General features: G+C 48.0%; 1 protein-coding gene across 6 annotated transcripts in view; it reads right to left on the bottom strand.

Moving 5' to 3' along the window:
• Nucleotides 1-603: 603 nt before the first annotated feature.
• Nucleotides 604-27,880, bottom strand: part of TIMMDC1 (translocase of inner mitochondrial membrane domain containing 1) — a 72,266-nt gene continuing 44,989 nt past the window's right edge. The window contains exons 1-8 of one of the 6 annotated variants that reach the window (XM_029577843.1): nucleotides 27,399-27,613; nucleotides 19,766-19,984; nucleotides 18,465-18,630; nucleotides 17,041-17,129; nucleotides 16,564-16,631; nucleotides 14,120-14,198; nucleotides 10,648-10,734; nucleotides 604-998 (exon numbers count right to left, since the gene is read on the bottom strand). In XM_029577843.1, coding sequence (XP_029433703.1) covers nucleotides 959-998; nucleotides 10,648-10,734; nucleotides 14,120-14,198; nucleotides 16,564-16,631; nucleotides 17,041-17,129; nucleotides 18,465-18,630; nucleotides 19,766-19,984; nucleotides 27,399-27,418 — 768 coding nt within the window. In that variant the 5' untranslated portion in view covers nucleotides 27,419-27,613 and the 3' untranslated portion in view covers nucleotides 604-958. The other 5 variants (XM_029577844.1, XM_029577841.1, XM_029577839.1 and 2 more) reach the window with 5 other exon arrangements.

The following is a 27,880-nucleotide window of genomic DNA, read 5'->3' as shown; positions in this document are numbered from 1 at the left end:
AGCAACCGAAGGTGGAGTGGGGTAGGGGGGGGTGGAATTTGGGAAGAGTCCAAGAAAAAGCGGCAGGAGGTACGCGTGTGTGCGGACAATGAACGCGGCAGCTCTTGGGCTGCAGAGGAAAGAGCGCAGGGATGTCACAGACTGATTCATCTCGGGACACGGCCTAGCACTGAAATCGGTTCTATTCAAAAAGCAGCGAATGACGACATCCATAAGAAAGCGACTTCTTCTCTGCTCTCCTTAAAGCACTAACTATTTTTATATGGGAACAAGATCGGTGCGAGGAGCTCGTGGGTCCAGCTTTTGTTGCTGGGTTGTGGTCCACTACGAACCAAGACTCTTTAGGGAGCATTACACAACTTTATATGCAGTGGAAGGGGGGGGGGGGGGGATGTCTCAGTGAGATGTCAGTTTCTGAGTGAGATTAAGGTTCCTTCTCTATCTCAGTTGAAGATAGAGAAGGAACCTTAATCTCTTAATAGTCCTATCATAGTCACAGAAATACTGTCTGTCATTCAAATCTGTCATTTTTATTATTTATTTATTTTTATATACCTATCACATCGCTTTACATTCAGAGGGCTTACAATCTAAGTTTTTGTACCTGAGACAACGGAGGGTAAAGCGACTTGCCCAAGGTCACAAGGAGCGACGGTGAGACTCGAACCATGGTCTCCTGGTTCGTAGCCCTCTGCTCCAACCACTAGGCTATGCCTCCCTGTTCAGCTGAATGGTAAAGGCAAGGATATCCTTAGCCAGTTTCCGCTTCTGGGCAATAATATATCTGAGGATATCGCCCCAAAGAACAACATTCGTGGCTGCCCAAAACAACATAGGTGTCCTTTTATGTTGGGCATTGTGCCGCTCAAACTCTCGCCATCGTGCAAGCAGGTATTGTGCAAAAATGTTATCTTGCACAAGCCAGTGTGGCATCTTACATGTGGAGAAATCTCGTCCCTTAGTCACCCCCTGGAAGACACATGAGACTGGGCAATGATCTGAAATAACGAGAAAATAAAGATTTAGAAATTAACACATAATCCAATCGAGATTTAGAATCACTGGCAGGGGCATAATGAGTTAAGTCTTTATCTCCGGGGACGGAGCGCCCTCCAGGTATCGTATTGATTAAAGAGGGATACCCTTTGTCCTCAGCCTGGTTATGGTGGCCTTTCACGGGTATCCTAGCCAGGGATAGGTCTGCTACACCGTTAAAGTCCCCACATAATATCACAGGGACACTCTTTAAGCAAGAATTCAAGCGAAAGTATCAGTAAAGAATGTATGGTCATCCTGACAGGGACCATAAATGGCTCCCATAATCATTGGCTTCCCAAACAGTAAGCCTCGAACAATAACATATCGGCCATTAGGGTCACTATGCGAGGACTGTAGTTGAAAAGAAACAGAGTTGTGAATCAAAATCACCCCCCCTCCCCCCGACTATGGGAAGTACCGGAGGCAGAGAAAATTTGATTGATACCACTTTTTTTTTTAAGTCTGAGATGCTCGGATGGCGACAAATGGGTTTCTTGTAAAAACATTACAGTACCCTGTTGAGGTGGGAAATCACCTTTTCACGTTTCACTGCCCAGCCCCGCCACATTCCACATAATAAGTTTAATCTCACCCCCCCCCCCATTATTAATATAAATAAGAATTAAATGCAAAGCACACCCCACCCCCCCAAAACTAAAATATAGAAAAGACTCTGCCATCCAATATCTACTACCAATCTACTCCTGAAAAAGAATAACCATGACAAGCAGGGAGCAACATTCATAATGTCTAAATCCACAGATATCTAGATACTCTCGACTGCAAAATTCCCTCCCCCTGGTAAACTCTCCCCCCTCCCTGAACCCCCTCTAACTCAATTGCCAAACTGACCGCTGGCCAATCAAATCCCATGTTCCACAGTTCTAAAAGCGAGCCTGTGGTGTTCAGCGAAGCCAGAGAGACCCCTGACAGCCAGCAGTCATGCACTGTGACTTCATCAGGACCGGGCCCTTGTGCCATTTCCTTGCCTACTGTGTAGGACAATCACCTTTTCTCTCAAACTGAGAGCTCCCTTCCCCCAGCCCAAAACGAATGCACGTAAAAGGCCACTAAGCATATCCTGCGGCTGCACAGGATTTTCAAACTCTCTGCTGCTCTCACTGACTAGGGGAGCGCACGACCCTCCCTCCCTCCCTCCCCCCCTCCCCCTTACCCCAGGCCAGTCTATTCCATTGGGCAGCGTCACCCCTCGTGTCCGCCGCAGGCATCACTCAGAGAGCTGCGTTGTCCTGCCGCTTGCATAATAAAAGATTGTACACCTGATGAACTGACACTATTCTGTGCTCTCTTTTTTTTTTCTGTTGAATTCCCTGTGAAAGACGCCAAGGCCTGGCAACCTCACAGACCCAAGGGCTCGATTGCTACCACTGTCCTGGCACTGTCTACTAGCAAGCTGCAAAAGCCCATTTCCAACGTGCCCGGGCGTTAGTAAGCGAGCCAGGGAACATGACTTTGTTCTAGGTGACCCAGCAGTATTCTGGCAGCTTATTATTATTTTTTAAATGAATGTACACCACAGAAAAATGTGCTTACTGGGTTATTCCACGTGAATATCTAGAAATAAGGGTCAATAAACAAGTTGTAGGTGAGACCTTTTTATTGGACTAACTCTATACACCTTTCAACAAGCTTTCAAGAGCTAAACTTCCTTCATCAGGTCTGTACAGAAACAGCGCTGTTACTCTGGGTTTAAATAGTAAAAGCTCAGCCTGAGGTTGTCTGCATAGACCATTAGAGCTTGGGAAAAGGCTGTCCTGGATTTCTACTCCCCTCCCCACTCCTGTCTGCTGGGAATTGTAGTCCTGCTTTTGTTAGGGGAAATCAGTAGAAGCACCAGTCCTTGCAGGCACTGGGATGAAACCAGGACTGGATCAGCTGGCCACCCTTCTCTGTCCTATTTAAAGCCAGTGTATCTTCACTGGCCTAAAGAAGAGAGCTTAGCTCTCATAAGCTCATCACAGATGCATTAACTAAGCCAATAAAAAAGTCTCGTCTACTATGTGTCTGTTAACTCTTCTTTCCGCATGTTCACTCCAGCAAATTATTCCAGTACGAACCCTAAAACTGTTATTTCTCCACGTGTACATTTTTAGTACGATGCAATTGCTACAATAGGGGAGGAAGATGCAAAACAGCAAGATGGAATTAAAATCCACATTCCACAGTTCTCTTCCTATGCTTTAAACATATTAGGGGGAATTTTCAAAGCAATGACACACACTAAACCCCATTTTATAAGTGGCTTTTTGCAAACAGCCCTGGTGGGCAAGCGTATAAAAGTATAGGCGGAATAGGATTTCAGGCGTATATTTACACACATATTAAACAGACATTCCGGGGGTGGGGTGGAGAAACGGGATCGGGATGTACGCACAGGCTTTTGATTTTCCCCAAGTCTGCGTGAAAATCCACAAGCACGGAGTCGCGCCTGTCATAAGCTGCTGGAACCTTTGTGCGCGTGCGTGCCACCCGGGACTCCACCCACACCTGTGAGTTTGCAAAGCGGACTTCGCAGCACAAATTTGCTTTGAAAGATTCTGGCTAAAGGCTGCAGGCTTGTTTGACAATGGTCCTGGTAATCCCTTAGTGGCTTGTTGCTTCCACAATCTGAGAAAGAGCCTTTAGTAAATGTAAAGTTTTGCGAGACACTCCATCAGCTGTTTTACAGTCTGAGAGAACTCCTCCTCCTGTGCTTCTGCCAGGTCATCCATTAGCTGTTCTACAGTCTGAAAGAACTCCTCCTCCTGTGCTTCTGCCAGGTCATCCATTAGCTGTTCTACAGTCTGAGAGAACTCCTCCTCCTGTGCTTCTGCCAGGTCATCCATCAGCTGTTCTACAGTCTGAGAGAACTCCTCCTCCTGTGCTTCTGCCAGGTCCATCCATCAGCTGTTCTACAGTCTGAGAGAACTCCTCCTCCTGTGCTTCTGCCAGGTCATCCATTAGCTGTTCTACAGTCTGAGAGAACTCCTCCTCCTGTGCTTCTGCCAGGTCATCCATCAGCTGTTCTACAGTCTGAGAGAACTCCTCCTCCTGTGCTTCTGCCAGGTCCATCCATCAGCTGTTCTACAGTCTGAGAGAACTCCTCCTCCTGTACTTCTGCCAGGTCCAAAGAGATTGTCCGGTCTTATATGAGACACGCTGAGCATGTCAGGGGCAGGAGATTGTGTGCTGTATTTGGTCTCCTCCCCCTGGTCCATGGGCTAAATAGGAAAGACCTGTGCACGCATCCTCAGGGCAGTTTATCAGGCAGTAGAACAGACACTGCAGAGGGTGTGAATGCATCCTCTCCTTTCCTCACCTAGGAGCCTTGCTGAAATCTAAACCACCCACTGATTGTTTTGGGACAGATTTCCCCTAATGCTTCTGTGGTTAGGCCTGGATGGAGTGACCAGCTTTCCCCCAGACCAGAGAGAAAGCTGCTGAAGAAATCAAACACTGCCAAGATAGATCACCAAGCCCTAGGGTTTATTAAAGTGTGTTTCCTGAAGCGTGGAAGGAGATGCCCACAGTTGCTAATCTTCCTGCCCTTGGGGACGGACGCCCACATTAAAAATAAACACGCTTTTAAATCTCGGAAATGTACGAAAGATGCAAGATGGCATCTGGTCCTCCAGCCACTTAAAATAAACCTAAAATGTAAGCAAATCTTTCATAATACCAAAACTGAACTGATCTTAGCTCATTGAGAGTTTGAAAGCTGCATCCCCCTCCCCCTGGAAGATGTGACCTAACTGTAAATTAGATCTATTTCTAGGGCTGTACTGTAGTTTTATATAGGAACATTAGATTCTGGTTCCCAAAATATGGATAATGGCCCTGAATGGAGTCACAAAATCAGTGGATGAGCACATGAGATAAGGGGGCAGTGGGGCCCTGCCCACCAGCCTGCAAGCAGCAGTGGCGGTCAGCATGGGCACGCCGCCATGGGAACACCACCCATGGGCACGCCGCCATGGGAACACCACCCATGGGAACACCACCCATGGGCACACCGCCATGGGAACACCGCCCATGGGCACGCCGCCATGGGAACACCACCCATGGGCACGCCGCCATGGGAACACCACCCATGGGAACACCACCCATGGCACGCCGCCATGGGAACACCACCCATGGGCACGCCGCCATGGGAACACCGCCCATGGGAACGCCGCCATGGGAACACCGCCCATGGGAACACCGCCCATGGGCACACCGCCATGGGAACACCGCCCATGGGAACACCGCCCATGGGAACGCCGCCATGGGAACACCGCCCATGGGAACACCGCCCATGGGAACACCGCCCATGGGCACACCGCCATGGGAACACCGCCCATGGGAACACCGCCCATGGGCACACCGCCATGGGAACACCGCCCATGGGCACACTGCCATGGGCACGCCGCCATGGGAACACCACCCATGGGCACACTGCCATGGGAACACCGCCCATGGGAACACCGCCCATGGGCACACCGCCATGGGAACACCGCCCATGGGAACACCGCCCATGGGCACACCGCCCATGGGCACACCGCCATGGGAACACCGCCCATGGGAACACCGCCCATGGGCACACCGCCATGGGAACACCGCCCATGGGAACACCGCCCATGGGCACACCGCCATGGGAACACCGCCCATGGGAACACCGCCCATGGGCACACCGCCATGGGCACGCCGCCATGGGAACACCACCCATGGGCACACTGCCATGGGAACACCGCCCATGGGAACACCGCCCATGGGCACACCGCCATGGGAACACCGCCCATGGGAACACCGCCCATGGGCACACCGCCATGGGCACACCGCCATGGGCACACCGCCATGGGAACACCGCCCATGGGCACACCGCCCATGGGCACACCGCCCATGGGCACACCGCCACGCTGCTCAGGCCTAGGACCTGCTGATCCCAGTTGACCTGAATCTCTCTCAGCAAAGAGCAGTTCCAGCTTCCTGCTCCAGGTCTGCAGCCCACAGGAGGGGAGGGGCTGAGAACAGAGCAGCTCAGCTCCCTAAATCCAGCCCCCTTTCTCTTCTTATTCAGGGACAGGAGGGGAGGGGAATAAGCTTGGAGCAGAAAAAGAAAAAAAAAAAAAAAAAAAGATTATTCTGGGAGGGTAGGAGGGGTGTATGTCTGTGAATGAGCCCTGAATGGAGGGGAGGTAGCGTTTCTGTGTGTGAGAGAGAGAAGGGATTGAGTGCTCTGTGGTCGCCTTATTGCCAGATTGGGTGGGAGGTTAGAAAGGGAATGGGAATGGAAGGAGGAGCAGGACTGGGGCACAGCAGGGATTCTCCTTCCCTTGATCTCAGATTCTATCTCCCAGCCCTAGAACCTACCTTCCCTTCCTACCTCCCCCATTTTTCCTCAGAGCCTGTAACTGCCTCCCCTTCCCACCCCCCCCCCCCCCCCCCCCCCCCCCCGGTTTCTTCTCCTCTTCCTCCCCATCCCATATTTTTGGATTCTCCCGCAATCTTCCCTGTCTCCCATCCTCTCTATCTCTGGTCCTCTCCCTCTCCTTTCCTCATTCCCCTTCCTTTCACCTTCTCTCATCCCATTCCTGGTCCTCTCACCCTCTCCATGATCTCCTTCCTGTGCTGATCCTTGAGATCCGTTTTCCTCACCCCCTAAAGACAAAATAAAATATACAATCAAATTTGCAAAACTACTTTATTTTTCTAATATAATATAAAAGATGTAAAATGATTACTAAAGTCCATCAGGATTTCTAACTTTTGCTACAGAACCCACCCCTGAGCTGCCCTGAGGTTCTGCCTTGGCACCCATCTCACCCCCCCCCCCCCTCAATCTTACTGAATTGCTGGCGGGAGGAGAGGGAGCCACAAAACTAAGACGTCACAGGTCCCACTCCCCCCCTCCCTCCTCCAGCTTCCTGTTAGAGCAGAGACCTGGGCGGAAGCCCCGGGTCCTGACTCACAGACCCCATTGCTGACTGATTCTGCCCTCACCGCTTCCCTGTTTTAGGTGTCTGGAGGGTGGGGAGGGAGCCCTGCTATTTTGTCTTGATCAGCATCTGGGTTTGTGCGAAATGTCAAAGTGTTAAAATGGGGTCAATACTGAAGAAACCCTTCGAGAAGCACTGCTCTAATCTAAACCCCTAGAGAAAGTCACCCTCCAAGGAAGACGCTTTCCCACAGGCTGCGCACGCCAGCAGCCTGATCTAGGTTAAAGCTGCAAACCATCCCCATTACAAACTCGTATCTGGGGGCAAGGCACCTGAGAACTCGGCACAAGAACCGCAAATGAATGCCCCGCTTTGCACTTATGCTACAAAAAAGGTTTAGTAGGAGCCATTCCCTTTAGATCTGTGCAGTTCCACGCCACCCACTCGGGGTCTTTTAAGTCATTTTCAATATCATTCGCTCTTTTGGCAAAACCAACCACCGAATCCTCTCATACTAACCCGCTAACAGACAAAAAAAAAGAAAGCTGAAAAGCCTCTCTCTCGAGTGCCGGTTTCAGAATGAAAGTGGGTGGGTGGCGAGGTCTAGGACGAGGCAGAAGGTGGACACCCATCAGCACTGAAGGCCTGAGAAACTCCGGCAGAAGAAGTGCAAAAGCAGCTCGGTGCCCCGTAACTTCCAGCACAGTGCTCAAAGCTCTCCGGTACTGCCCAACTCCGCAGGCTCCTGGTTTCTAAATGTTCCTCATCATTACTATTCCTTCATAAAACAGTGCATGTACTTCTGCTTTTACGGCAGAGAATGAAAAGTGCAGGGTAAGGAAAACCTCCTGAACTGCGATCGCGACAGCAGGAGAAGGCATGGCGAAACCTCTGGCTTGCGTTCGTTTCCAGTGGAGACTGCATTCAGGATCCCAGCGCCGCTGGGATTCAAGCTGGAGCCTAACCAGAGCCAGGAGTTTATTCCACCCCCCGAGCCTGGCATGGCTTCCATTCACCGGACTCACCGAGACAGACAGTAAACTCCCAGAGGAGCTGACGCCCGGCCCGGAGTCAGGAACCGGACTGCAACGACCATCGCCAACACAACAGTTCAGAGTACGATCTCCCCCTCTGTGGGGGGGTGGGTCCTGTCATCTTTTACTCTCTGCATTACTATGCTCCCTAACAAGGCTCATCAGAAGAGGTCCAGTCCCTTACAGAGTTAATATTTACAGATGTAAACTGATGGATGGCCATGCCTTGAAGCAAAGATCATCTCCCTTCCAGAAAGCAGTTATTTCAAGGGACTGAATAGTTTAGTTTGGTTTATGACTTTAATATACCGCTTTTCCACATAAAAACCAAAGACGCCCACAATACATCAACAAATATACAAAGTTCAGTTCTTGAATTGCAACCGGCTGATCGATCTTCCAGCCTCCCCACATCATGGCCTGGGCTCTGAATTATGTCGGACGCAGGGGCAAAGGCCTTGGCTCCTGCAAAGACGCCTGGACCGGTCCCGACTGAGCTTTTTTTTTTTGGGTTTGTCCTCCTACGAAGTCACCTCCTTTCCTGTTCCTCCGCTGGCCCAGGATTGCGGGGAAGGCTTAAGAGCTCTTCAATAATCTCTTGGTCCCTCGCCATTGCGTCCTGCTCTTCGTCCTTGCTCATTTCTTCGGCCACGCTGTCCGTCACCTTCAGCCGTGCGTTCCTGATGGGAACAGACAAGGGTTAGAGGGAACAGCCTTATCCTCTTTACACGCTGCCAACCCCAGGGACCATGGTCACGGCCGAGAGTCTGCTCCTGGCCCGCGGTTCCGACGCCCATCCTAAAGCGGTCCCGACGCTCCAGGAACCAGCTGGATTTTCTATAAAAAAAAAAAAGGGAAGGGAGTGGGAACACCAGGACTGAGGGAGAACTCAAGGCAAGGAACCAGCAACGTGGACCTCGTTTCCTGTGGCAGCTCAGGGGGAACCTTCCGTGGCAACAGGAACACGATTTTGGGCAAGGCATGGAGGCTGCCGTATTAATAAACACCACCACAGAGGGGGTAGATGATACCTCAGAGCTCTAAACCTTTTCATACAAGACCTGCAACCACTACTACTGGAATTACTGAAAGCTTCAAACAGAAACCTGAAGGGCACAAAACCCTGCAAGACCTCCTCGATGCAACTTGGGCCAGCAGGCACGCTTCACGGCCACCCACTTGGGAAAGATTACGGGCTGAGCTTGTTTCAAGGCAGGCAGTGTACAAATATAGCACAACATAAGGGAATCGCATTCACGCTCCGATGTACAAAACTGTGAAGGAGGGTACATCAGTGAAATAAGCCACAAATTAAGGACCTTTGACGAGCTAAAACAACACATAACAGAGAACAAGGTGACAACTCATCAGGTGAACTCTTCTCAAAGGGAGATCGTGTCCTTAACGACCTCGCAATCAGGCTGCTTAACAGGTATCGTTAAGGCGTATGCAAGAACGCAGAATATCTAAAGGTAAGACCATCTGCTGCCTCGTGGTAAGCGGGAGCTCAGAACTCAGGCCTGGCTCTCGAGTGCTTACAGAGCGACGCCAGATGCGCCAAGAGCTGGACACGAGGTTTGGGATCCCTGGTAAGGAGTTTGGGGTGGGGGAGGCTTTTCGGTTCTCTAGGCCTGCAATGTTCTGTACATATTTTAGGGGGCTTGGGGAGGGAGAGGCGGATTTGACTGGCATTTGTTTCTCTGGGGTGAGGGATCAGAAGCCCATAAGGAAACTTTTTTTGTTTTTACTGGCAGTGCTGCTTAACCAGCACACACTGGGTGGGGGTTTGTAGGGTATCCCCGCTAATGAATTTGTCCAAGATGGATTCTCATGCGACGGGGGCAGCGTGCGTGCAAATCTCTCCCACGCGTTAAGTCATCATCCTGAAAACGTGCTCAGCACGCGGCCCTCGGGGGACCAGAGGTAACTCACCCCTGGCTCACTGTGGCTCAGGGGCTGCATTGAGTGGCTGCACACGACCTGACTAACCTTTTTTTATTATTATTTTTTTTGCTGGGGAGGCTGCATTCACAATTCCTCTGGGGAGGAGGGAGCCTCTGCCATCCCAGAGCCTTGATACCTAGTGACCCGACTCACGATTAACGTTATTACTACGCTCTGGGGCGCCATGATCTGTCTTCCCCTTGTCAAGGACTGTAACCAATGGCCAGGCTAGATGGGAAGGGAGAGAGGGTTAAAAATAAGAACCCTGGGGATCGTGCATAAAGGCCTATGAAGCCATAGCCCCAGTATAGATGGATTTCCAAGGGAGCAGCTGATTTAAAAGCCCCCTACCCTGAAAGAAACCCTACATCCTATTTTCTTCTATTATTGAATTCAAAGAAGAGAGATAGGATCGTGGTCTGGCTGCCACTGTACAAAACTACCTCTTAGACCCAACGCGACATCCACTGGACTACTGCCCTCCCCCCCCCCACTCCCGGGACAGGAGAAACTGGTCACAGCCCATACAGCTCTCTCAGGCCCCCTGCTGGTGGAGCCAGAGAGACGACCCCCAAAAATTCTCCGGCGAGATATATGAAGGGGGACCAAAAGCGCATGCTTGCTGTACCTCGGGTGACCTTAAACCCTTGTGTGTACAGAAGGTGGACACAGGAAGAGCCGCTGCTTCTTACCACTCTGCCAACTTCCGCTCGTACCGTTCCTCGCGCTCTCTTCTCTTCAACTGGTTTAAGGTTTCTCCTTCCAGCTTCTGTACAGCTACCAGCAGGGCCCCCACCGGCACACTAGGAGTGCAAGAAAATATACAGCAGGAGGGTCATTAGCAGACAGCTCGCCTAGGCCGACGTCAGCGGGTACTTTCTGCCCGCAGAAATCAGTTGTGAAAATACGCAGCTGCACACAGAGCCCCTCCCCCGCCCCGCAGCATGCACGCCCAAAGCCATGCAGGGGGGATGTCTGCACACACACACACTGGCAGCCGACAGCATGCGCGTTAATCGTGTCCCCGTCCTGACTCCGTCCCCCCAGAACACTTCTTTCTAGTGCACGTGAAAGCATTGGGGGCAATCACTTTTAGGCAGACAACCCCTTGCAGAAGTTATAACCGTAAATCCTTTGGAAAATGAATCCCTATATGAACAAACTCAGTAAAATATCACAGGAGGTGTGGGAACTGGCAGTCGCTTCTTCGATCATCACTTTTGTAAGTATGTGGGTACTGGAAAGGCAGGGACACCGTGGATAAGGCCTGAGGTGCACTGGCTGAGCTGTGGGTCTCAGTACTGGACGTGCAGGGGGTACTGTAGATCAGGCGTGAGGTGCACCGGCTGAGCTATGGGTCTCAGTACTGGAAGTGCAGGGGAGGGGGTACTGCAGATCAGGACTGAGGTGCACCGGCTGAGCTGTGGGTCTCAGTATTGGACGTGCAGGGGGTACTGCAGATCAGGACTGAGGTGCACCGGCTGAGCTGTGGGTCTCAGTATTGGACGTGCAGGGGGTACTGCAGATCAGGCGTGAGGTGCACCGGCTGAGCTGTGGGTGTAGCACTCAGTAATGAAAGACCAATAGATTACCAAAACGTTATTCGAAAATTGCATTAGATACTCTTAAAAACATTCAGGGATTTATTCTGGATCATTTCTTGCAGACTGCTTCCAGGCTGAAAAGCAATCCTCCTGCATTCGGACAGCTTACAGCTCCCTCTTCACTTTCAGAGAGCAGGGGAACCCAATCCAGCGCACAGAGCGAGAAATTCCAAAAAGCAAATCTCTAAAAACTTCAGCAAAAAAAGAGTAAACAAGAAATATTTCAGGGGGGGAGGGGGGAGAGAAAATCTGACAGCTGCAGAGAAAGTTTAAGTTGGCAGAACTGGGAACTTTATTGTGTTCAGACTCTTCCCAGCGGCCCAGAGTCGATCTAGAAATCAGGAGTCCGAAGCAATGTGAACGGGTCTCCACCGTATAAATCCCGCTGCCGCCCACCCCATCTCTGAATTCCATCGGATTTGAGGGCTGGGGGGGAGCCCTGTGTCGATTCCATTCAATTCCTTCGGAATTTACAGAAAAATGTTTTTAAAAACCCATCAATATATTCCAGCCAGGCACTTAAGGGCTTTATCCCCCGTGTGCCGGGCTGTAACGCGAGCGCCCCCAGCGCCCAGATGTGAAAGAGGAACCGGACACGCTTGCACAGGCGCCAACCCTCTATTTCTATCACTGCTTTTCAGCGCAGTTAAGGCAAGAAGGAGCCGAACGCAGCGAGATACAGGCGGACCAGCCGGCCTCCAGGCGATCGTGCTCTGGCAGGATTTCTCTCCTGTTCCGACCAGGAATGGTCGGGGGCACAAAGCGGGCACCGCAGCGAGCTCTGCAGGAGTTTATGGAAACTCCGCTCCCCGGGCAAAAACTACTCTCATCTATGCCCTGTCTCCTCCAGCGCCAGCTCTCGCCCCGCGCTCTCCGCCTTCCTGCTCCGTACGCGTTAAGACTTCCCGAGTTGGTGCATCACATTCAGATCCTGTTTAAAAACTCGCCTTTTTTTAGGCTGCTTTTAAAATATCAACTCCTGATCCTGCTAATCACAGCCTTCTTGTTGGGTTTTTGGGGGTTTTTTTAACTTGCTATTTATTAAATTTCATATAGGACTTTGCTTAAGAAATGCATGAAGGTCTGTGTAAAGAAATATTACAAATGAATCATACAAACAAAGAAAATAATAGATAATACGGGCAACCATTACCAAATCTTCTAATGCATGGAAGAGAGGCAGGAAAAATCATAAAAGAAATTGACCTCACTACGCCCGTAACAGACTAACTAAACGCTGGAGAAGATGTGAGGGGGCCTTCTGGAATCCAAATCCGCTTTTAGCTGTTCAGGAGAGAAACAAAATAAAGCAATCGTTGTTCTGCGTAATAATCCATTTCCAGGGACAACGAAGCACGAAGGCCTTTCCTTATTTCTTGGATCACACGAGCTAAATCGGAGAAAATACGCACTGTCGGAGCATAAAATACTTTGCTCAAATCTTGAGAAGAAAGAGCAAGCTGCTTCGCTCGGTAACTCTCAAGAAAATGAGTCAGATTGTTCATTGTTGAAAGAGACTTGAGCATTACAATTACCGTAGGTCCAAAAACTACGATTTATTAACAGAAGGTAATTGGTCAGATTGAAATTTCAAAACCTGAAGGAAATATATATATATATATTTTTTTTTTAAGTCACATAGGGAATTTTCCCCATAATCTTAAGGAAGTTCAAAATACGGAGGTTTGAATGTCTCGTGTGATTTTCAAGATATTCTGTCCTAGAGAGCGAGTCCCGGAATTGAAGGCCTGGATATCCTTTATAACAGATTCAATAGCGGAAAGCTTAGTATTAACAGCAGAAACCTGACCTTCATAATTAGCAGGACCCAAAAAACAGCAAGGCAGGCGATCTAACAAAGCCATGAGAAAACAACACAAAAAGAGTAGATGCCCAAGAAAGTCTGCCAATTCTTTAATAGGTGGAGACGTATAAGATGCCCGACTCAGGCCGAGTTTCGCCACATACCAGTGGCTGCCTCAGGGGCTTAAATTTGAACACACTGAAAAATTTGCAATGGAATTCAAATTGCCATCCGCAGTATGGACATATCTTATGTGTAATGGGTAATGCTTAACTATCTGTCGGTTCCTATTCACTGATGGTTCCGCATACGTCTTCTGCAGATCAACTCGAATGGTCTCCCCTCTTGTCAGTGCAAAGCTCTCTGATTGCTCCTCCCATCAGATAGCGGTTTCAGAACAGATTGCTAACTCCCAAGTAGACTGTTAACTCCGAACAGAACAGTGTAAGATGTTAGGAGCTGCTGGCTCAAAGGGTGAGGGGTTTGTGGAGGAAAAAAACCCGAACCCTGCTCTTACATTTGGAGGGCATAGTCGTTTCAGGATAAGCAGTAAAGAAACAAGGAAAGGCACAACAGGGAAATGCGTCCTCTAACGTGCTGCCAGCTTGCCTCCCCCTCTCCAGCCTTGTTGCTTTTAACTATTTTCTTAAATGAAATACCAAAAGGCTCTTTGGCCCAGTACATTTGTCATGACTAGACTGAAAGCTCTATTGAGACAGGACTGTCTCTTGTGTGTATTTAGTAGTGCTATAGTAGTAAAAGGCAGGATCCTGAACTTACCCCAGCATGGCTCCAATAATACTGCCACTGGTCAGGCCTCGCAGCCCCAGATTCAGTCTGAAGAGTCCTCCTGTGACAGCTTTAACAGAAAAAAAGAAAACCAAAACTAAAGTCTCAGGTTGAACCCAGAGTATCCGAAACTAGCCTTCCTCCGGATTTCTGACACAGAACGCCTGTTTCGTTCAGCTCCACAGCTGGTTCAGGGACGACATTCGTTTCTCCAAGAATTTTAAATCTGCACTTTAGAAAAGTTGGTTTCTTTCCTGAAGGACCCTAGTATTTGCCTGTCGGGTTACTGGGAGGTTAGGGGGAAGTAGGAGGGGTTTCAGAAAATTGACTATAACCAGTTACTTCATGCTGCCCGACTTACTAAGGCACATATGTGGAAGCAAAAACCTACACCTGAGTGCTGGGAGGCGAAAGTGATTAATATTGCAACTCTGGGAAAATGTGCTTAACTCTCCTAGAGAGCAGAGTGAGTTCCATGACCTGGACGTGGTGCACCACAGGGTCCGAGTATTAATGAATACCGAGAGATCAGATTGTCATTTACTGCCACTGTATATTACCCGTTTTGTGCATTACCTGCACTATGTTCTCAAGCCTTGTTAAATAAAGAGTTTAAAAAGAAATAAAGAAATAAAGAAAGGTTTGTTGAAATTACAGCTCCATAATGTTATTTTTATTAACGCTTAAGTGCCTGCAGATTTTTTTGGTTGTTGCAAGTATCTATATTTGCTGCCATGGTCATGTCTGGAAATCCATCTCTCAGAAGCCTAGCAGCAGCCAGAGATAAAGGAAAAAAACCCCCCAAGCTCTAGAATCACGGTGGCCTTGTGCGTGGATTACAAGTGACACAATGATGACCTGACCAGGAAAGACAATGGCTCCCTTCATGCTAGCAAGGGTACATTAAGATGCAACAGACAAAGAATGATCATTTATTCCATACAAAATAGCACGGGCCAGGCCCAAACGCAGGCTGAAGCCATTTTGTAAAGGATAAAATTAACACTGGTGTCACCCTTGGTCTGCCAGCACCATGTCTAAGCATACCTCTGGTGGGGCAAGCGTAATCCGCGATCGCTCCTATGCGATGAAAAAATAAATATGGGAAGAGGGTAGTTTTGGTGTCAGCGGCAACAAACTTTTCAAAATGAAAGGCACAAAAATGAACCCTACCTTACAGACTAAGGAGGCGGCCAACTCCGGTCTTCAAGAGCCACACAGGCCTGAGTTTCAGGATATCACTTGCACAGTCATTGTGAATATGCTGAAAACCAGAGCCATTTGTGACTCTTGAGGACTAGAGTTGGCCACTCCTGCTATAGACACTGAGTTAACCAGCAGGAGGCAGCATAACAGTGCTGCATTCTACAGTGACCTGCTATAGGAACTGACAGGGTTAATACCCTGCTGCTCTGAGCCAGCGCGGTCACGCTGAGAGGGAGTTAGGAACTGACCGAGCGTACCACTGTTTCAGCTGGGAGATACAGCTGTGTGCTGACAGGCAAAATGTTACATAGGATCCTCAGATGTGACTAAGAAAGGCACAGTGTTTAACTCTGCAGACTAGTTAATTTAAAGTATTTAGTTAGTGTTACTGTGAAAATACCTTTTCTTTGTTTCTACTTGTTGTCTTTTCTTCACTGTACATCATTCTTTATAATAGACTTTCGTTTATTAGTTCTGTATCTGATTGGTCAGTGACCCAGATAAGGTAAGTCACTACATGATCCTAGTATTTTTAGGTATGTGATCTGTGAGTGCTTTTCTAGGAACTGGGACTAGCTTGTGGGCAGAGCACTTGCCCAGGGGCAAGCAGCAACTCAGCTGCTGGATGGGAGGTTACTAGGACAGGGACAAGTATGCAGGTGAAGCCTGTGCAGTACCTGCCAGTCCCCTCAAGTGCCTAAGGGTTGACCCCTGGTAGGTGTCAGAAATAACCTGGTGTTAAGTGACAACAATTTTATAAGATGGAGGTGCTATTATATAACAGAGTGTACGTACGTTAGGCCCTCCTTAAAAGTACAAGATCGGGCATTTGGCCTGGTCCACTAAGACAACCACAATAGAATCTTGGTTGCAGGGTTTCTTTTTTTATTTCCCCTGGGGCGAGGGATAAGACACCAGGGCCCAGAGTAAAAAGATGCCCCAGACATGAAGAGATTGAGGCAGGAGCTTTATTAAAGTTACTTATCTGAAGGCGACTGCAATTTTGTTTTCAGCACTGCTGAGTTAAGCAAGCTCATTTGTTTGATTTTTGCCTGTAAATAATAAAACAAAGTCTCTAGAAGAATAGCCCGAGTCCAGTCTAGTCTACCCTCTCTGGCAGCCAAAGACTGCTCATGCTGTGTTACAGACTGCAATGCTATTTCCTGCATCACCAGCCCCCACTTACCCACTGCTAAGAAATGGCACAGGGAGAAAAGCAGACATCTCACCTCCTGCTGCAGCAAAGTTGCTGAAGGAATAGTCATCTCGGTACACGGCCAGGCCAGTGCTCACCATGCTGGGAGAGGGGAGAAAAGGAAGAGAGGATGACACCCTCGAACCATGGCCAGCGGTCCCGAGACTTGCCTGCTCAGAGGCAACGCTCGGCTTCTCCAGCCGTGTGGTAAAAGAACCACCAGCGGTATCAAGGAGGCAGCTGTGCCGAGTGCGCACTGCGTGGTTTTGAGACCCACACCTGACAAGTAGTAATAGTATCAACTCCAGCAAATCAGAAAATCTACCGTTAAACCAGTGCGTGCGCCCAGGTCAGAGGCACTTTATACAGAAAATATATTCTAGAAACATTCTGAAGCACCTCCTGAGTAACAGGGAGTCCTGCTTTACTGCCCCTCCCCCACACAAAGCATTCGTAGCTCCGGTTTCATAAGAGCGGAGGACTCCAGGGACGATTTTGAGCTATCACTTACTTGAATATTGTGACAAAGGCCGCCACCCGCCAGCTCCAGCGCCAACCGTACCGGATGAAGCCTCGGATTGCAGCGTTGTGTGCTGCGCGCTACACCGGGACAGGGAAAAAAACACAAAAACACAAAATTACAAAGCTTCAGGAACATACGGAGTCAGGTCTTCATGCTCCCCCCCCCCCCCCCCCACCCGAACATAACCATCAGGTGATGTACACAAAACCCAAAAGTCACAGCCACCCGTGGTGGTGCTCAAATCATGACCGTGACATCCCCTCACGCGCCCTGTGCACAGCAGCAGCGGTGCGGAATCACTAACTGCTCCTGAATTCAGAGCTACGATGTCAGCAGCGACGTCACAATCCCGGTCAGGTGTCTGGCGCTAGAAAGCCCCGGGCAGTTCCCAGCTGGGCTTCAGTTCTCAAGATCGCCGCTTACAGGAAGGCGAGCATGTCGATACAGGGGTGCAAAAAGAGCCTGGGAAAGGCAATTTCCTGAAAGGTAAACCCACTTTTTAACAGCTTGCCATAATCTATTGATAACTGTTCCCCTGTGGGAAGACTCATAGCATCTGGGGTGGGGATTGGTGAATCATGGAGGCGGTGGGCATGCTTTAATGCTATGTCTGCGGCTGGCACCAGCCAGTCTGAAGGCAGCTTTAATGACTTTAGATGGGCATTGCAAAGTTGCTCCACACCGCTCTGAGCCAGTCCAAGAAAGACAGCTGAACAAAGCGGGGTTTAAATAATGTGCTCGTTTCTATTCACTGGAATATTATTATTACATTTTATTACTACTCTGCATACCCAAACATAAGTCTCCTTTGTGGATTACAAAACATACATCATCAGAATTCACAATACAAGGACATACATTATAAAACCAAGAGGAGCCTGTAGGTGACAGAAGCAGTAACAGGCCTATGTGTAATTATATGCACTGTGGGCATTTAGAAAGCTGGATTTTAATCTCTGAAGTAGGGAAAGAAGGAAGCAAGCTTGGTTTGCATGAGTCACCATCCCCAGATTCCTTCTTAATGGCTGGAACTGGAAAGGCTACTGAAGTGGCTCAGCCTTGCCCATGGTCTGTGCTAGATGTGCTGCAGCTATAGCAGCAACTAGTGGCTGGCCAAAGGAGCCTCTGTGCTGCCCTCAAAACCATGGCTAGATACTGCACAGCTGGGCGACACCCGAAAGAGAAGAGAGTCAGAGACCCGAAGGCAGCACATGCAAAGCTCTCTCATGCATACTCCTTACGGATATCCTGAAAACCTGGCCTGTCTGTGGCCCTTGAGGACCGGAGTCGGCTATCCCTGCCCTATGCGATAGCTCTCGTGAAGGTTAGGCGAGAAGAAACAAGGAGAAAGGTTTGTAAAGGGGAGGGGAAAACAGACGGGAGAAAAGTACTGTGACGTGCTCTGTCCATACCACGGCTTCCACCCGATGCTGGTACATCTCAGCCTGGCTCTGCTTTATGTACTGGGTCCTTGCATGACGGGCAGCTGGCACCCCTCCATACACCCATCCCAGGATCGCTCCGGTGAAGGTCCCCTTTATGATATTTATCACCTCCGACGAGTATCCCTGCAGCTCACTGCCAAGGGCAAAGAAACAGCAGAGTCAAAGGTTGTGGCTTTATTGTGCCAAAGAAATCTGCAAAGTGTTTGCTTGCTTTTCTGCAAACCTGATGAGAAAACATTTCCTTAGAACAGAAATATCTCGGTTACAAAAGACTAACAGCTGGATGCTGGAGGTAGGTTTTATTTATTGGGAGCCTTCTGTGCCACCTTAAACTGGATAAACTGCAATGGTACAAAGTTGAGGGGAAACGGATTAGGAGAAGTGTAATTTGACCTAACTGGTGCCACTGGAGACGTGGATATCTGACACAGCAACTCATTTCATGCCACGGTTTGCAGATGGTAAGGACCGCCATGCGCTCTAACCTGAGCTGGCTACGAGCAGGTGACCTAGATCGGATAGGGTCTGCATCCCTGAAGTCATCCAGGCCCTTTGCTAGATAATAATGTCTCTCTAATAAAAATTATTATATCACTAACATCGGTCCTGTGGGCCCGGGCATTGGGAGCGACCGAAAAGGATTTCTCAGGCAGATGCAGGGCTGCTAGTCCCACAAGGCCCCGTGGGCTCAGGGCTGTTCAATATCTTCAAAACCGATCTGGAAAAGGAATTAAGCAGCAAGCTGATAAAATGTGCAGATGACGCTACATTATCGCCGATAATCAAAGCAAAGGTGGAAAGCAGAGAGTTAGGAAGGGCTCTCACCAAGCTGAGTGAGGGATGTCACCCTGGATTCAAACGCATCCCTAAATCACGACTGCTGGAAACCTCAGGGGGTGAGAGGGGAGGGACTACACTTCCTCTAAGCCCCCCTGAGAGACTGGATGCTGGGGCTCCCTTTTGAAGAGTTTAGACAGGAAGCGTGTGTTGGCACTGCCAAGCAGGGAGCTCGCCTGAGCTGCGCTGTTTCTTTGCACAGTCTGTACCGTGAGTTATCTTACGTGCATCAAAAAAATAAAAATAAAAAATTCAGCAACAATCTCAGGACTCTGGCCACCCTGGAAAACCCCCATCTTGTTCGACTGTGCTTCAAGGTGGGCCTAGAAACCCTTGGGAGAGACACTTTCCCTCAGGATGGTGGGCCTTCCTGTCCATTTCTCTCACCTGCTGTGATCAAATGAAACAAGCATTTCAAACCTGATACGCACTCTCTGTGGAAGAGCTCTCTGATCCGGTCCCAGCCCGACTCGGGGGCTTGCGGCTGGCCAATGTATCGAGGCAGGGCCGCCTGAGCCGGCCTGGCGGGAGAAGAGATCCCGCCCGCCTGTGCGAAGGCCTGCGGGACGGCAGACAGCGAAGCGCCCCGGCCCGTCCTCGCCCCGACATCCCCATCCGGACTCTTCATTTCCGTGGCTCGCCCCCCGTGGCTGGAAATAAAACAAGAGGGGGCTGATCTCGAGCACCGCAAGTGGAAAATGATTCTGTGCGCGCGAGAAGGAACTTAAACCCTGCTCACGATGCAGCAGAGCCCGCTGGCACTTTTTTCCCCCCGGGCCCTTTTTTTGTGCCAGTTTTCAAAGTAAAAGTGCATGCGTATTTTTTATTTGAAAATCACCACGGGCACCTAAACATCCCCTCCAGGAACAATTCCCTCCCGATGCCCGGGTGCCGTGGAACTCCTTGCGTCCTTTTGGCCGGGTAATAGGCGAGTGGTTTCCAGAGCGGGATCTATGTGGGTAACTGGCTTTTGAAGTTTTCCTGTAAATTAATAAATCCAGTTAAATGGAGGCAAATCGACCAGCACTTGACAGTTGAACTTTGTTGCACCAAATTCTCAGAAGATCAAGAGGTCACCAAATGATATGCAAATTCGTCTGATTCTTAACACACATTACACGCCACTTCATTTGTCTATCATAAAAACACCACACAAGAAACCATATGCTCTTGCAAACATTTCCTGTTAAATATATTGAGCAGAGGAGATGCAAAGCAAATAAACACAGTCCAGAGATAAACACATCCTATAAAAAAATCAGTTTATACCTTTCTCTAGGTCTGTTATTATATAATAATTATAATTGGTTCCTTGCAAACTGTCTGTTTTTTAAGATCCAGTATAACTGCATTTCTATTTTGTATAGCTGTTCTTTAATAATCTGCTTAATATTGGCACAGAAGTGCTGAGGGATCTTTAATAGCTTAAGGACGAATAAAGTTCCAGAAAGTGTCCTGCTCTACTCAGCTTGTCCCAGGTTCAACTGTTTGTTTCCCTCCCACCCTCCCCCTCTACCCACCCACCCCTGGCCTTAGATTCTAATATAGACTGACTAAATTAGCATTAGCAACAAGATAAATTAGTAAATTGTTACCATCTAAGAATCACCAACCCAAAACTTTACCAATATGAGAACTATCCTTTGCAACTGTTGTGGAGCCTTTATTCTGAGGGAAAACATCTGGAAACGTAGAACTTGCCCAATCTGTGCACAACTCTCTTCTATGAAAAAGGAGCTGACTGAGGTTAAAGCTCAATTAGCTTTAATTACAAAAAATACACCCACATTGCATTACTCAGAAAATAATTCCCCAATACCAAAGAATAACCAGGAGTCAAGAAAAAGAAATACAGTAGGCTCAGGTAGGATTACACATGTGTCCCATAGTCACCCATTCGTGACAGATTTGCAGCCAACAAGTATACCCCCCCACTCAAGCAGGTCATTAAGTAAATCATTAAAAACCAGGATTACAGTGGGCTCTGGTAGAATTGGACCAGTTACTAGGAGACACACACAGTATCAAATGCAACAAGAACAAAAAGCCTTCCCTATATTAAAAACTGAAGTCCTAGAGAAAAACATTGAAGTGTTACCAGAAAAGAGAGAAAACCAATGCATGCAGAATTTCAAGATACATAACCAAAAGAAAAAGCAAATTGAGATGGATAACTCTGGCATCAGTGGCACAACTGCAAAAGGAAAGAGTGAAGTGAATAACAAATCTCAACTAAAGTCTCATAAGGAGTACAGGAAAAGCAATAATCTTAAAGAGAGTACCTGGAAAGCTATGACCACAAATGCTCATAGTTTGGGAAATAAAATACCAGATCTGCAGGCCCTAATGATAGAGGCAGAAGTGGACATTGTTGCTATCACAGAGACATGGTTCACAGAATCTCATGATTGGGATACGGCAATACCAGGCTATAACTTGTTAAGGAAGGACAGAGTGGATAGAAAAGGGGGAGGTGTGGCTCTTTATGTCAGAAACAATATCCAAGCATCTGAGCTACAAGGAAGTTGGGGCAAGGAAGAAGCACTATGGGTAGACCTAAAAACAGATGATGGAGCATCAATTTATATTGGAGTGGTTTACAGACCCCCGAACCAAAAGGAAGAGCTGGACAGAGACCTGGTTGAAGACATCCATAAGATAGGTAAGAAGGGAGAAGTGGTGATCGTGGGTGACTTTAATATGCCAGATGTAGACTGGAAAATCCCATCTGCAGAATCTAAAATAGTAGAGCAATAGTGGATGCCATGCAAGTAGCTTTGTTCAAACAAATGGTATTAGAACCCACGAGAGAAGGAAATATACTCGACTTAGTGCTCACTAATGCAGATAATGTCTCTGATGTCGAGGTGGGCACCCACCTCAGCACCAGTGATCATCAAACAATATGGTTTAATATCACTAAAAGAATAGGGAAAAGAACCACAAAGACCCGAGTTTTACAATTCAAAAACACAGACTTTGAGGAAATGGGGAAGTACCTAGAGGAAGAACTAAATGGATGGGAGAATGAGAGAGATGTGGATCAGCAGTGGATCAATCTAAAAGGAGCAATCACCAAGGCAACTACTCTTTATGTTAGAAATGTAAAGAAAAGCAAAAGGAAAATGAAACCTATCTGGTTCTCAAACGAGGTGGCTGACAAAATTAAAGCTAAAAGAACAGCATTCAAAAAATATAAAAGATCCCAAAGGGAGGAGCACAAAGAAGAATATTTGATTCAACTGAGGGAGACGAAGAAATTAATCAAGTTGGCAAAAAGTCAAGCGGAAGAGAGGATTGCCAAGGAGATAAAAAATGGTGACAAAACATTTTTCAGATACATCAGCGAAAAGAGAAAAGTCCATAGTGGTATAGTGAAATTGAAAGGTGGAAATGATCAATGTGTGGAGAGAGACGAAGAAATGGCAGAAATATTAAATGAATACTTCAGCTCTGTATTCACTAAAGAAGACCCTGGAGAAGGACCATTTCTACACAAGAAGCTGGAGGGTAGTGGAATAGATGAAAATCATTTTACAGTAGAAAATGTATGGGAAGAGCTAAAGAATCTGAAAGTGGACAAAGCCATGGGGCCTGATGGGATTCATCCAAGGATTCTGAGGGAGCTCAGAGATGTGCTGGCGGGTCCGCTGTGTGACCTGTTCAATAGATCCCTAGAAACGGGAGTGGTGCCGAGTGATTGGAGAAGAGCGGTGGTGGTCCCGCTTCACAAGAGTGGGAACAGAGAAGAGGCTGGTAACTACAGACCGGTTAGCCTCACTTCGGTGGTGGGAAAAGTAATGGAGTCACTGTTGAAAGAGAGAATAGTGAAATATCTACAGTCCGGAGAATTGATGGACCAGAGGCAGCATGGATTCACCAGGGGAAGATCCTGTCAGACAAATCTGATTGACTTTTTCGACTGGGTAACCAAGGAATTGGATCAAGGAAGAGCGCTAGATGTCATCTACTTGGATTTCAGCAAAGCTTTTGATACGGTTCCGCACAGGAGACTGGTGAATAAAACAAAAAGCTTGGGAGTGAGTGCCGAAGTGGTGACCTGGATTGCAAACTGGTTGACGGACAGAAGACAATGCGTGATGGTAAATGGAACTTTCTCTGAAGAGAGAGCGGTTTTAAGTGGTGTACCGCAAGGATCGGTGTTGGGACCGGTCCTGTTCAATATCTTTGTGAGCGACATTGCGGACGGGATAGAAGGTAAGGTTTGTCTTTTTGCGGACGACACTAAGATCTGCAACAGAGTGGACACGCCGGAAGGAGTGGAGAGAATGAGACGGGATTTAAGGAAGCTGGAAGAGTGGTCGAAGATATGGCAGCTGAAATTCAATGCCAAGAAGTGCAAAGTCATGCATTTGGGGAGTGGAAATCCGAATGAACTGTATTCGATGGGGGGGGAAAGGCTGATGTGCACGGAGCAGGAGAGAGACCTTGGGGTGATAGTGTCTAATGATATGAAGTCGGCAAAACAATGCGACAAGGCGATTGCAAAAGCCAGAAGAATGCTGGGATGCATAGAGAGAGGAATATCGAGTAAGAAAAGGGAAGTGATAATCCCCTTGTACAGGTCCTTGGTGAGGCCTCACCTGGAGTACTGTGTTCAGTTCTGGAGACCATATCTACAAAGAGACAAGGACAAGTTGGAGGCGGTACAGAGAAGGGCGACCAGGAAGGTGGAGGGTCTTCATCGGTTGACATACGAGGAGAGATTGAAGAATCTAAATATGTACACCCTGGAGGAAAGGAGGAGCAGGGGTGATATGATTCAAACTTTCAGATACTTGAAAAACTTTAACGATCCAAAGACAATGACAAACCTTTTCCAACAGAAAAAAATCAGCAGAACCAGAGGTCACGAGCTGAGGCTCCAAGGAGGAAGACTAAGAACCAATGTCAGGAAGAATTTCTTCACGGAGAGAGTGGTGGATGCCTGGAATGCCCTTCCGGAGGAAGTGGTGAAGTCCAAAACTGTGAAGCACTTCAAAGGGGCATGGGATAAATATTGTGGATCCATCAGGTCCAGAGGACGCATATAAAGAGCAGGTAGTAAAATACTGCACGGAGCGGCAGTAGCCACAGAGGCATTCACGGAGCGGGATGCCAGTGGCCAGTGGTAGGTGTCCACCTTCATGGAGCGGAAGGATGTAGGGCTGTCATCTCCCAATTAAATAAAAAACAAAAACAAAAAACAAAACAGGGATGGGATCCATCAGGTCTAGAGGACACATATAAAGAGCAGGTAGTAAAATACTGCACGGAGCGGCAGTAGCCACAGAGGCATTCACGGAGCGGGATGCCAGTGGCCAGTGGTAGGTGTCCATATAAAGAGCAGGTAGTAAAATACTGCACAGAGCGGCAGTAGCCACAGAGGCATTCACGGAGCGGGATGCCAGTGGCCAGTGGTAGGTGTCCACCTTCACGGAGCGGAAGGATGGAGGGCTGTCATCCCCCAATTAAATAAATAATAAAAAAACCCAGGGATGGGATCCATCAGTTCTAGAGGACGCATATAAAGAGCAGGTAGTAAAACACTGCATGGAGCGGCAGTAGCCACAGAGGCATTAACGGAGCGGGATGCCAGTGGCCGGTGGTAGGTGTCCACCTTCACAGAGTAGAAGGATGAAGGGCATCCATCTCCCAATTAAAAAAGAAAAGAAAAAAGAAAAAAAACAGGGATGGGTTCATGGGCTTATAGGTATTACCAATTATTAGGCTTTTCAATATTTGATGATAGTTAATGTGACTTTCAAGGCATTCTTCACTTTCGGTGCATGTCCGGCATGACTCCTTGCTTCAATGACAGGGGAAAAGAAAAACTGATACTTCACACATTTCCAGCATTGCCCTCTGCTTCATGGCAGAGAGCTATGCTGCCGCTTACCCAACTAATCAAACTTAATATTTCACTTGGAAGCAGCTCCAGCACTGCTCTCTACATTAATGGTGGGGGTGAAAAGGGAATTAGAACATAAGGTTACTAAGAGCCAAGAGAAACAGTTAAGTATGAGAACAAATGTGTGAAGCTTGCTGGGCAGACTGGATGGACCGGTTGGTCTTCTTCTGCCGTCATTTCTATGTTTCATTTCATTTCTATGTTTCTTTACTTGTGCTTATCTCTGGACTGTGTTTATTTGCTTTGCATCTCCCCTTTTTTTGTGTGGATAATTTTTTGGAGTGCTCTTTTGTCTTCTGTATGCTTTTTGGATTATAAATATATTGAGCAGGACCAGAAGGACCAACGGATTCTGTTTCCTTGTCTTTTACCACGGGCCAGAGGAGCTGTCCGGGACATGGTGCTGGATAGCACTTTCATCAAGCCCAGGTTTAACAGCTCGCTTCTAGGCTTATGCTAGGGAAAGAACCAGGAAAACATCCAGTGGCAAAGGGAGAGAAGTGACGAGAATCCAGGAGGCAGTGAGAATGGGAGCGCAGAGAGGGAATGGCAGGTCAGCAGAGGAAAAAAAAAAAGCTGGAACAGGCAGGAAGAGCAGCGCCAGACCTGCTCAGTCAATCCAGCCTGGTGCCAGCTCAGGATGGGCAAGGAGTCGAGCCAGAAGACCCCGGTGGCAAGTGAGATTGGAGTTTTCCCAGCAGCTGGGGTGCCTCTGCTTCCCCCTGCCAGGCCTCTCCCCCTCACCCCAGAATGGACTATGTGGCTGTGACCCCCAGATGAGTGAGCGTTTGAAGGATGGAGTCAGGCTGTCCACACCTCTGTCTGTCAGTGATACTTTCTTCATGAGGTGGAAGGAAAGGAGAGAGAAGATTTTTCTTTCCAGTTTCAAACTGCCTAAGAAATATGTTTAATAAACCCTGGAGGTTTATTGGTCATTTTGTAATTTTTTTGTATTACATTTTACTCCATTTTTTTATTAAACTCATTTACCTAGTTTTGGAAAATCAAGACTGTTGTTGGGCAGCTTAGGCAAATAAACACTCATCTCAGGATCTGTGCAGTCAAACCTCCATGTGGGATCAAGAGACCCCTCAATAGTAGTAGATAGATTGCTCAGAATACTAACTTGCTTGACTCTCTTTTGCCTATTTGTACTTGCTTTTTGCCTTATCCCTAGTTCTCCTTTATTTGTCCTAATATTGCAAGTAGCTCATTTAAAACAAATCAAAGAAAATTATTTTTCACTCATCGCATAGTTAAGCTCTGGAATTCATTGCCAGACGATGTAGTTACAGCAGTTAGTGTAACTGGGTTTAAAAAAAAAGGTTTGGCTAAGTTCCTCAAGGATCTATTAGATAAATGAGGCTTGACCGACATGCCGCAAATGCGCGGTAGAGAGCAGCTCTACTGCGCATGTGCGGGCGAACACGTCGGTCAGAGCAGAGCGTCAGCTCTTTGAAAACATGGCAGCGGCGGCGAGGGGCGGTAGCGGCGGCGCGCACGAGGGAGGGAGGGAGGGAGGGAGGGACCTCCCCCAGAGATCTTCCATTTGTGCCATCCGAAGGGGTTGTGAATGAGCTGAGAGAGGGGGAGTGATGGAGGGGGGAGTGACTGAGGGGAGGGGGAAGGAAATGGACCGAAACATTTTTTTTAATGTAGCCCATTGTTACGGGCTTAACGGCTAGTAAATCTATAAACTATTACAGTAATTAATAAGCAATAGTAGCTTGTGATCTATCTAATGTTTGGGTACTTGCAACTTGGATTGCCCGCTGTTGGAAACAAGATACTGGGCTTGATGGAGCTTATCTGAATCAGTATGGCATATCTTATGTTCTTAGGCTTCCTTATACTTTGGCACCTTTTATCATGGCCACACCTCCTGTTTGTAAAACATTCCTTCCTCGAGTCCAAATTTTGGGTGTCTGTGCTATAATTGCTGCTTTGCATGTGAAACCTACCTGGGTGGGGAAAAGCTCTAATGATGATCAGCACAAGAGCAACCCTATTTACTTATGGTTATACTGGCGAGGGTGGCTAAGTAAGATGAGCTTTAAAAAACATATAAACAATAGCTCAGCAGAAGTGAAATGGAAAATGTAGATTTTAATAAATGTAACTTTCAGTTGAATTATTCACTAGCTTTACTTTACCAGTCCTTCCGCTGTGACATTTCAAAGCTGCCACTGATTTTGGAATACGGGTCATTGTGGTCCCTGCTTCTCCCACGTGAAATCAGCGCTTCAGGACGAGAGCTTGTCGGAAGCACAGGACTACCCTAAAATCGCCTTTCTTAGGTGGGTCACTAGGCATGCATGTGTTTACACACCAGGAAATAATACAGGCCACAAGGTCCTAACAGGCTACGATCCTCACCTCCCCACTGGGGCTCCTCGCCTGCCAGCAAACTGGCAATCCAACGCCGCTCCGCTGCTCTTGCTTTACAGGGCGCCTCTCAGATAACGTGTATGACGGGATTTGAGCGAAATTGTTCAAAGTCTCGTCGGCCATTTTAGTAGTTTTCCACTTTTGAAGTGTGTACAATGGCAGCAGATTCTTGTTAAAACGAGATGATATTCGATTTGGGGACAAAGCTCTTGCATATATGGCCCTCATGAATAGATAATCTAGAAAT

Source organism: Rhinatrema bivittatum, chromosome 15 (assembly GCF_901001135.1).
Source record: "Rhinatrema bivittatum chromosome 15, aRhiBiv1.1, whole genome shotgun sequence".
NCBI classification, from domain to species: Eukaryota; Metazoa; Chordata; class Amphibia; order Gymnophiona; family Rhinatrematidae; genus Rhinatrema; species Rhinatrema bivittatum.
Note: the sequence above shows the minus strand (reverse complement) of the source record. Positions and strands in the feature narration are given on the sequence as shown.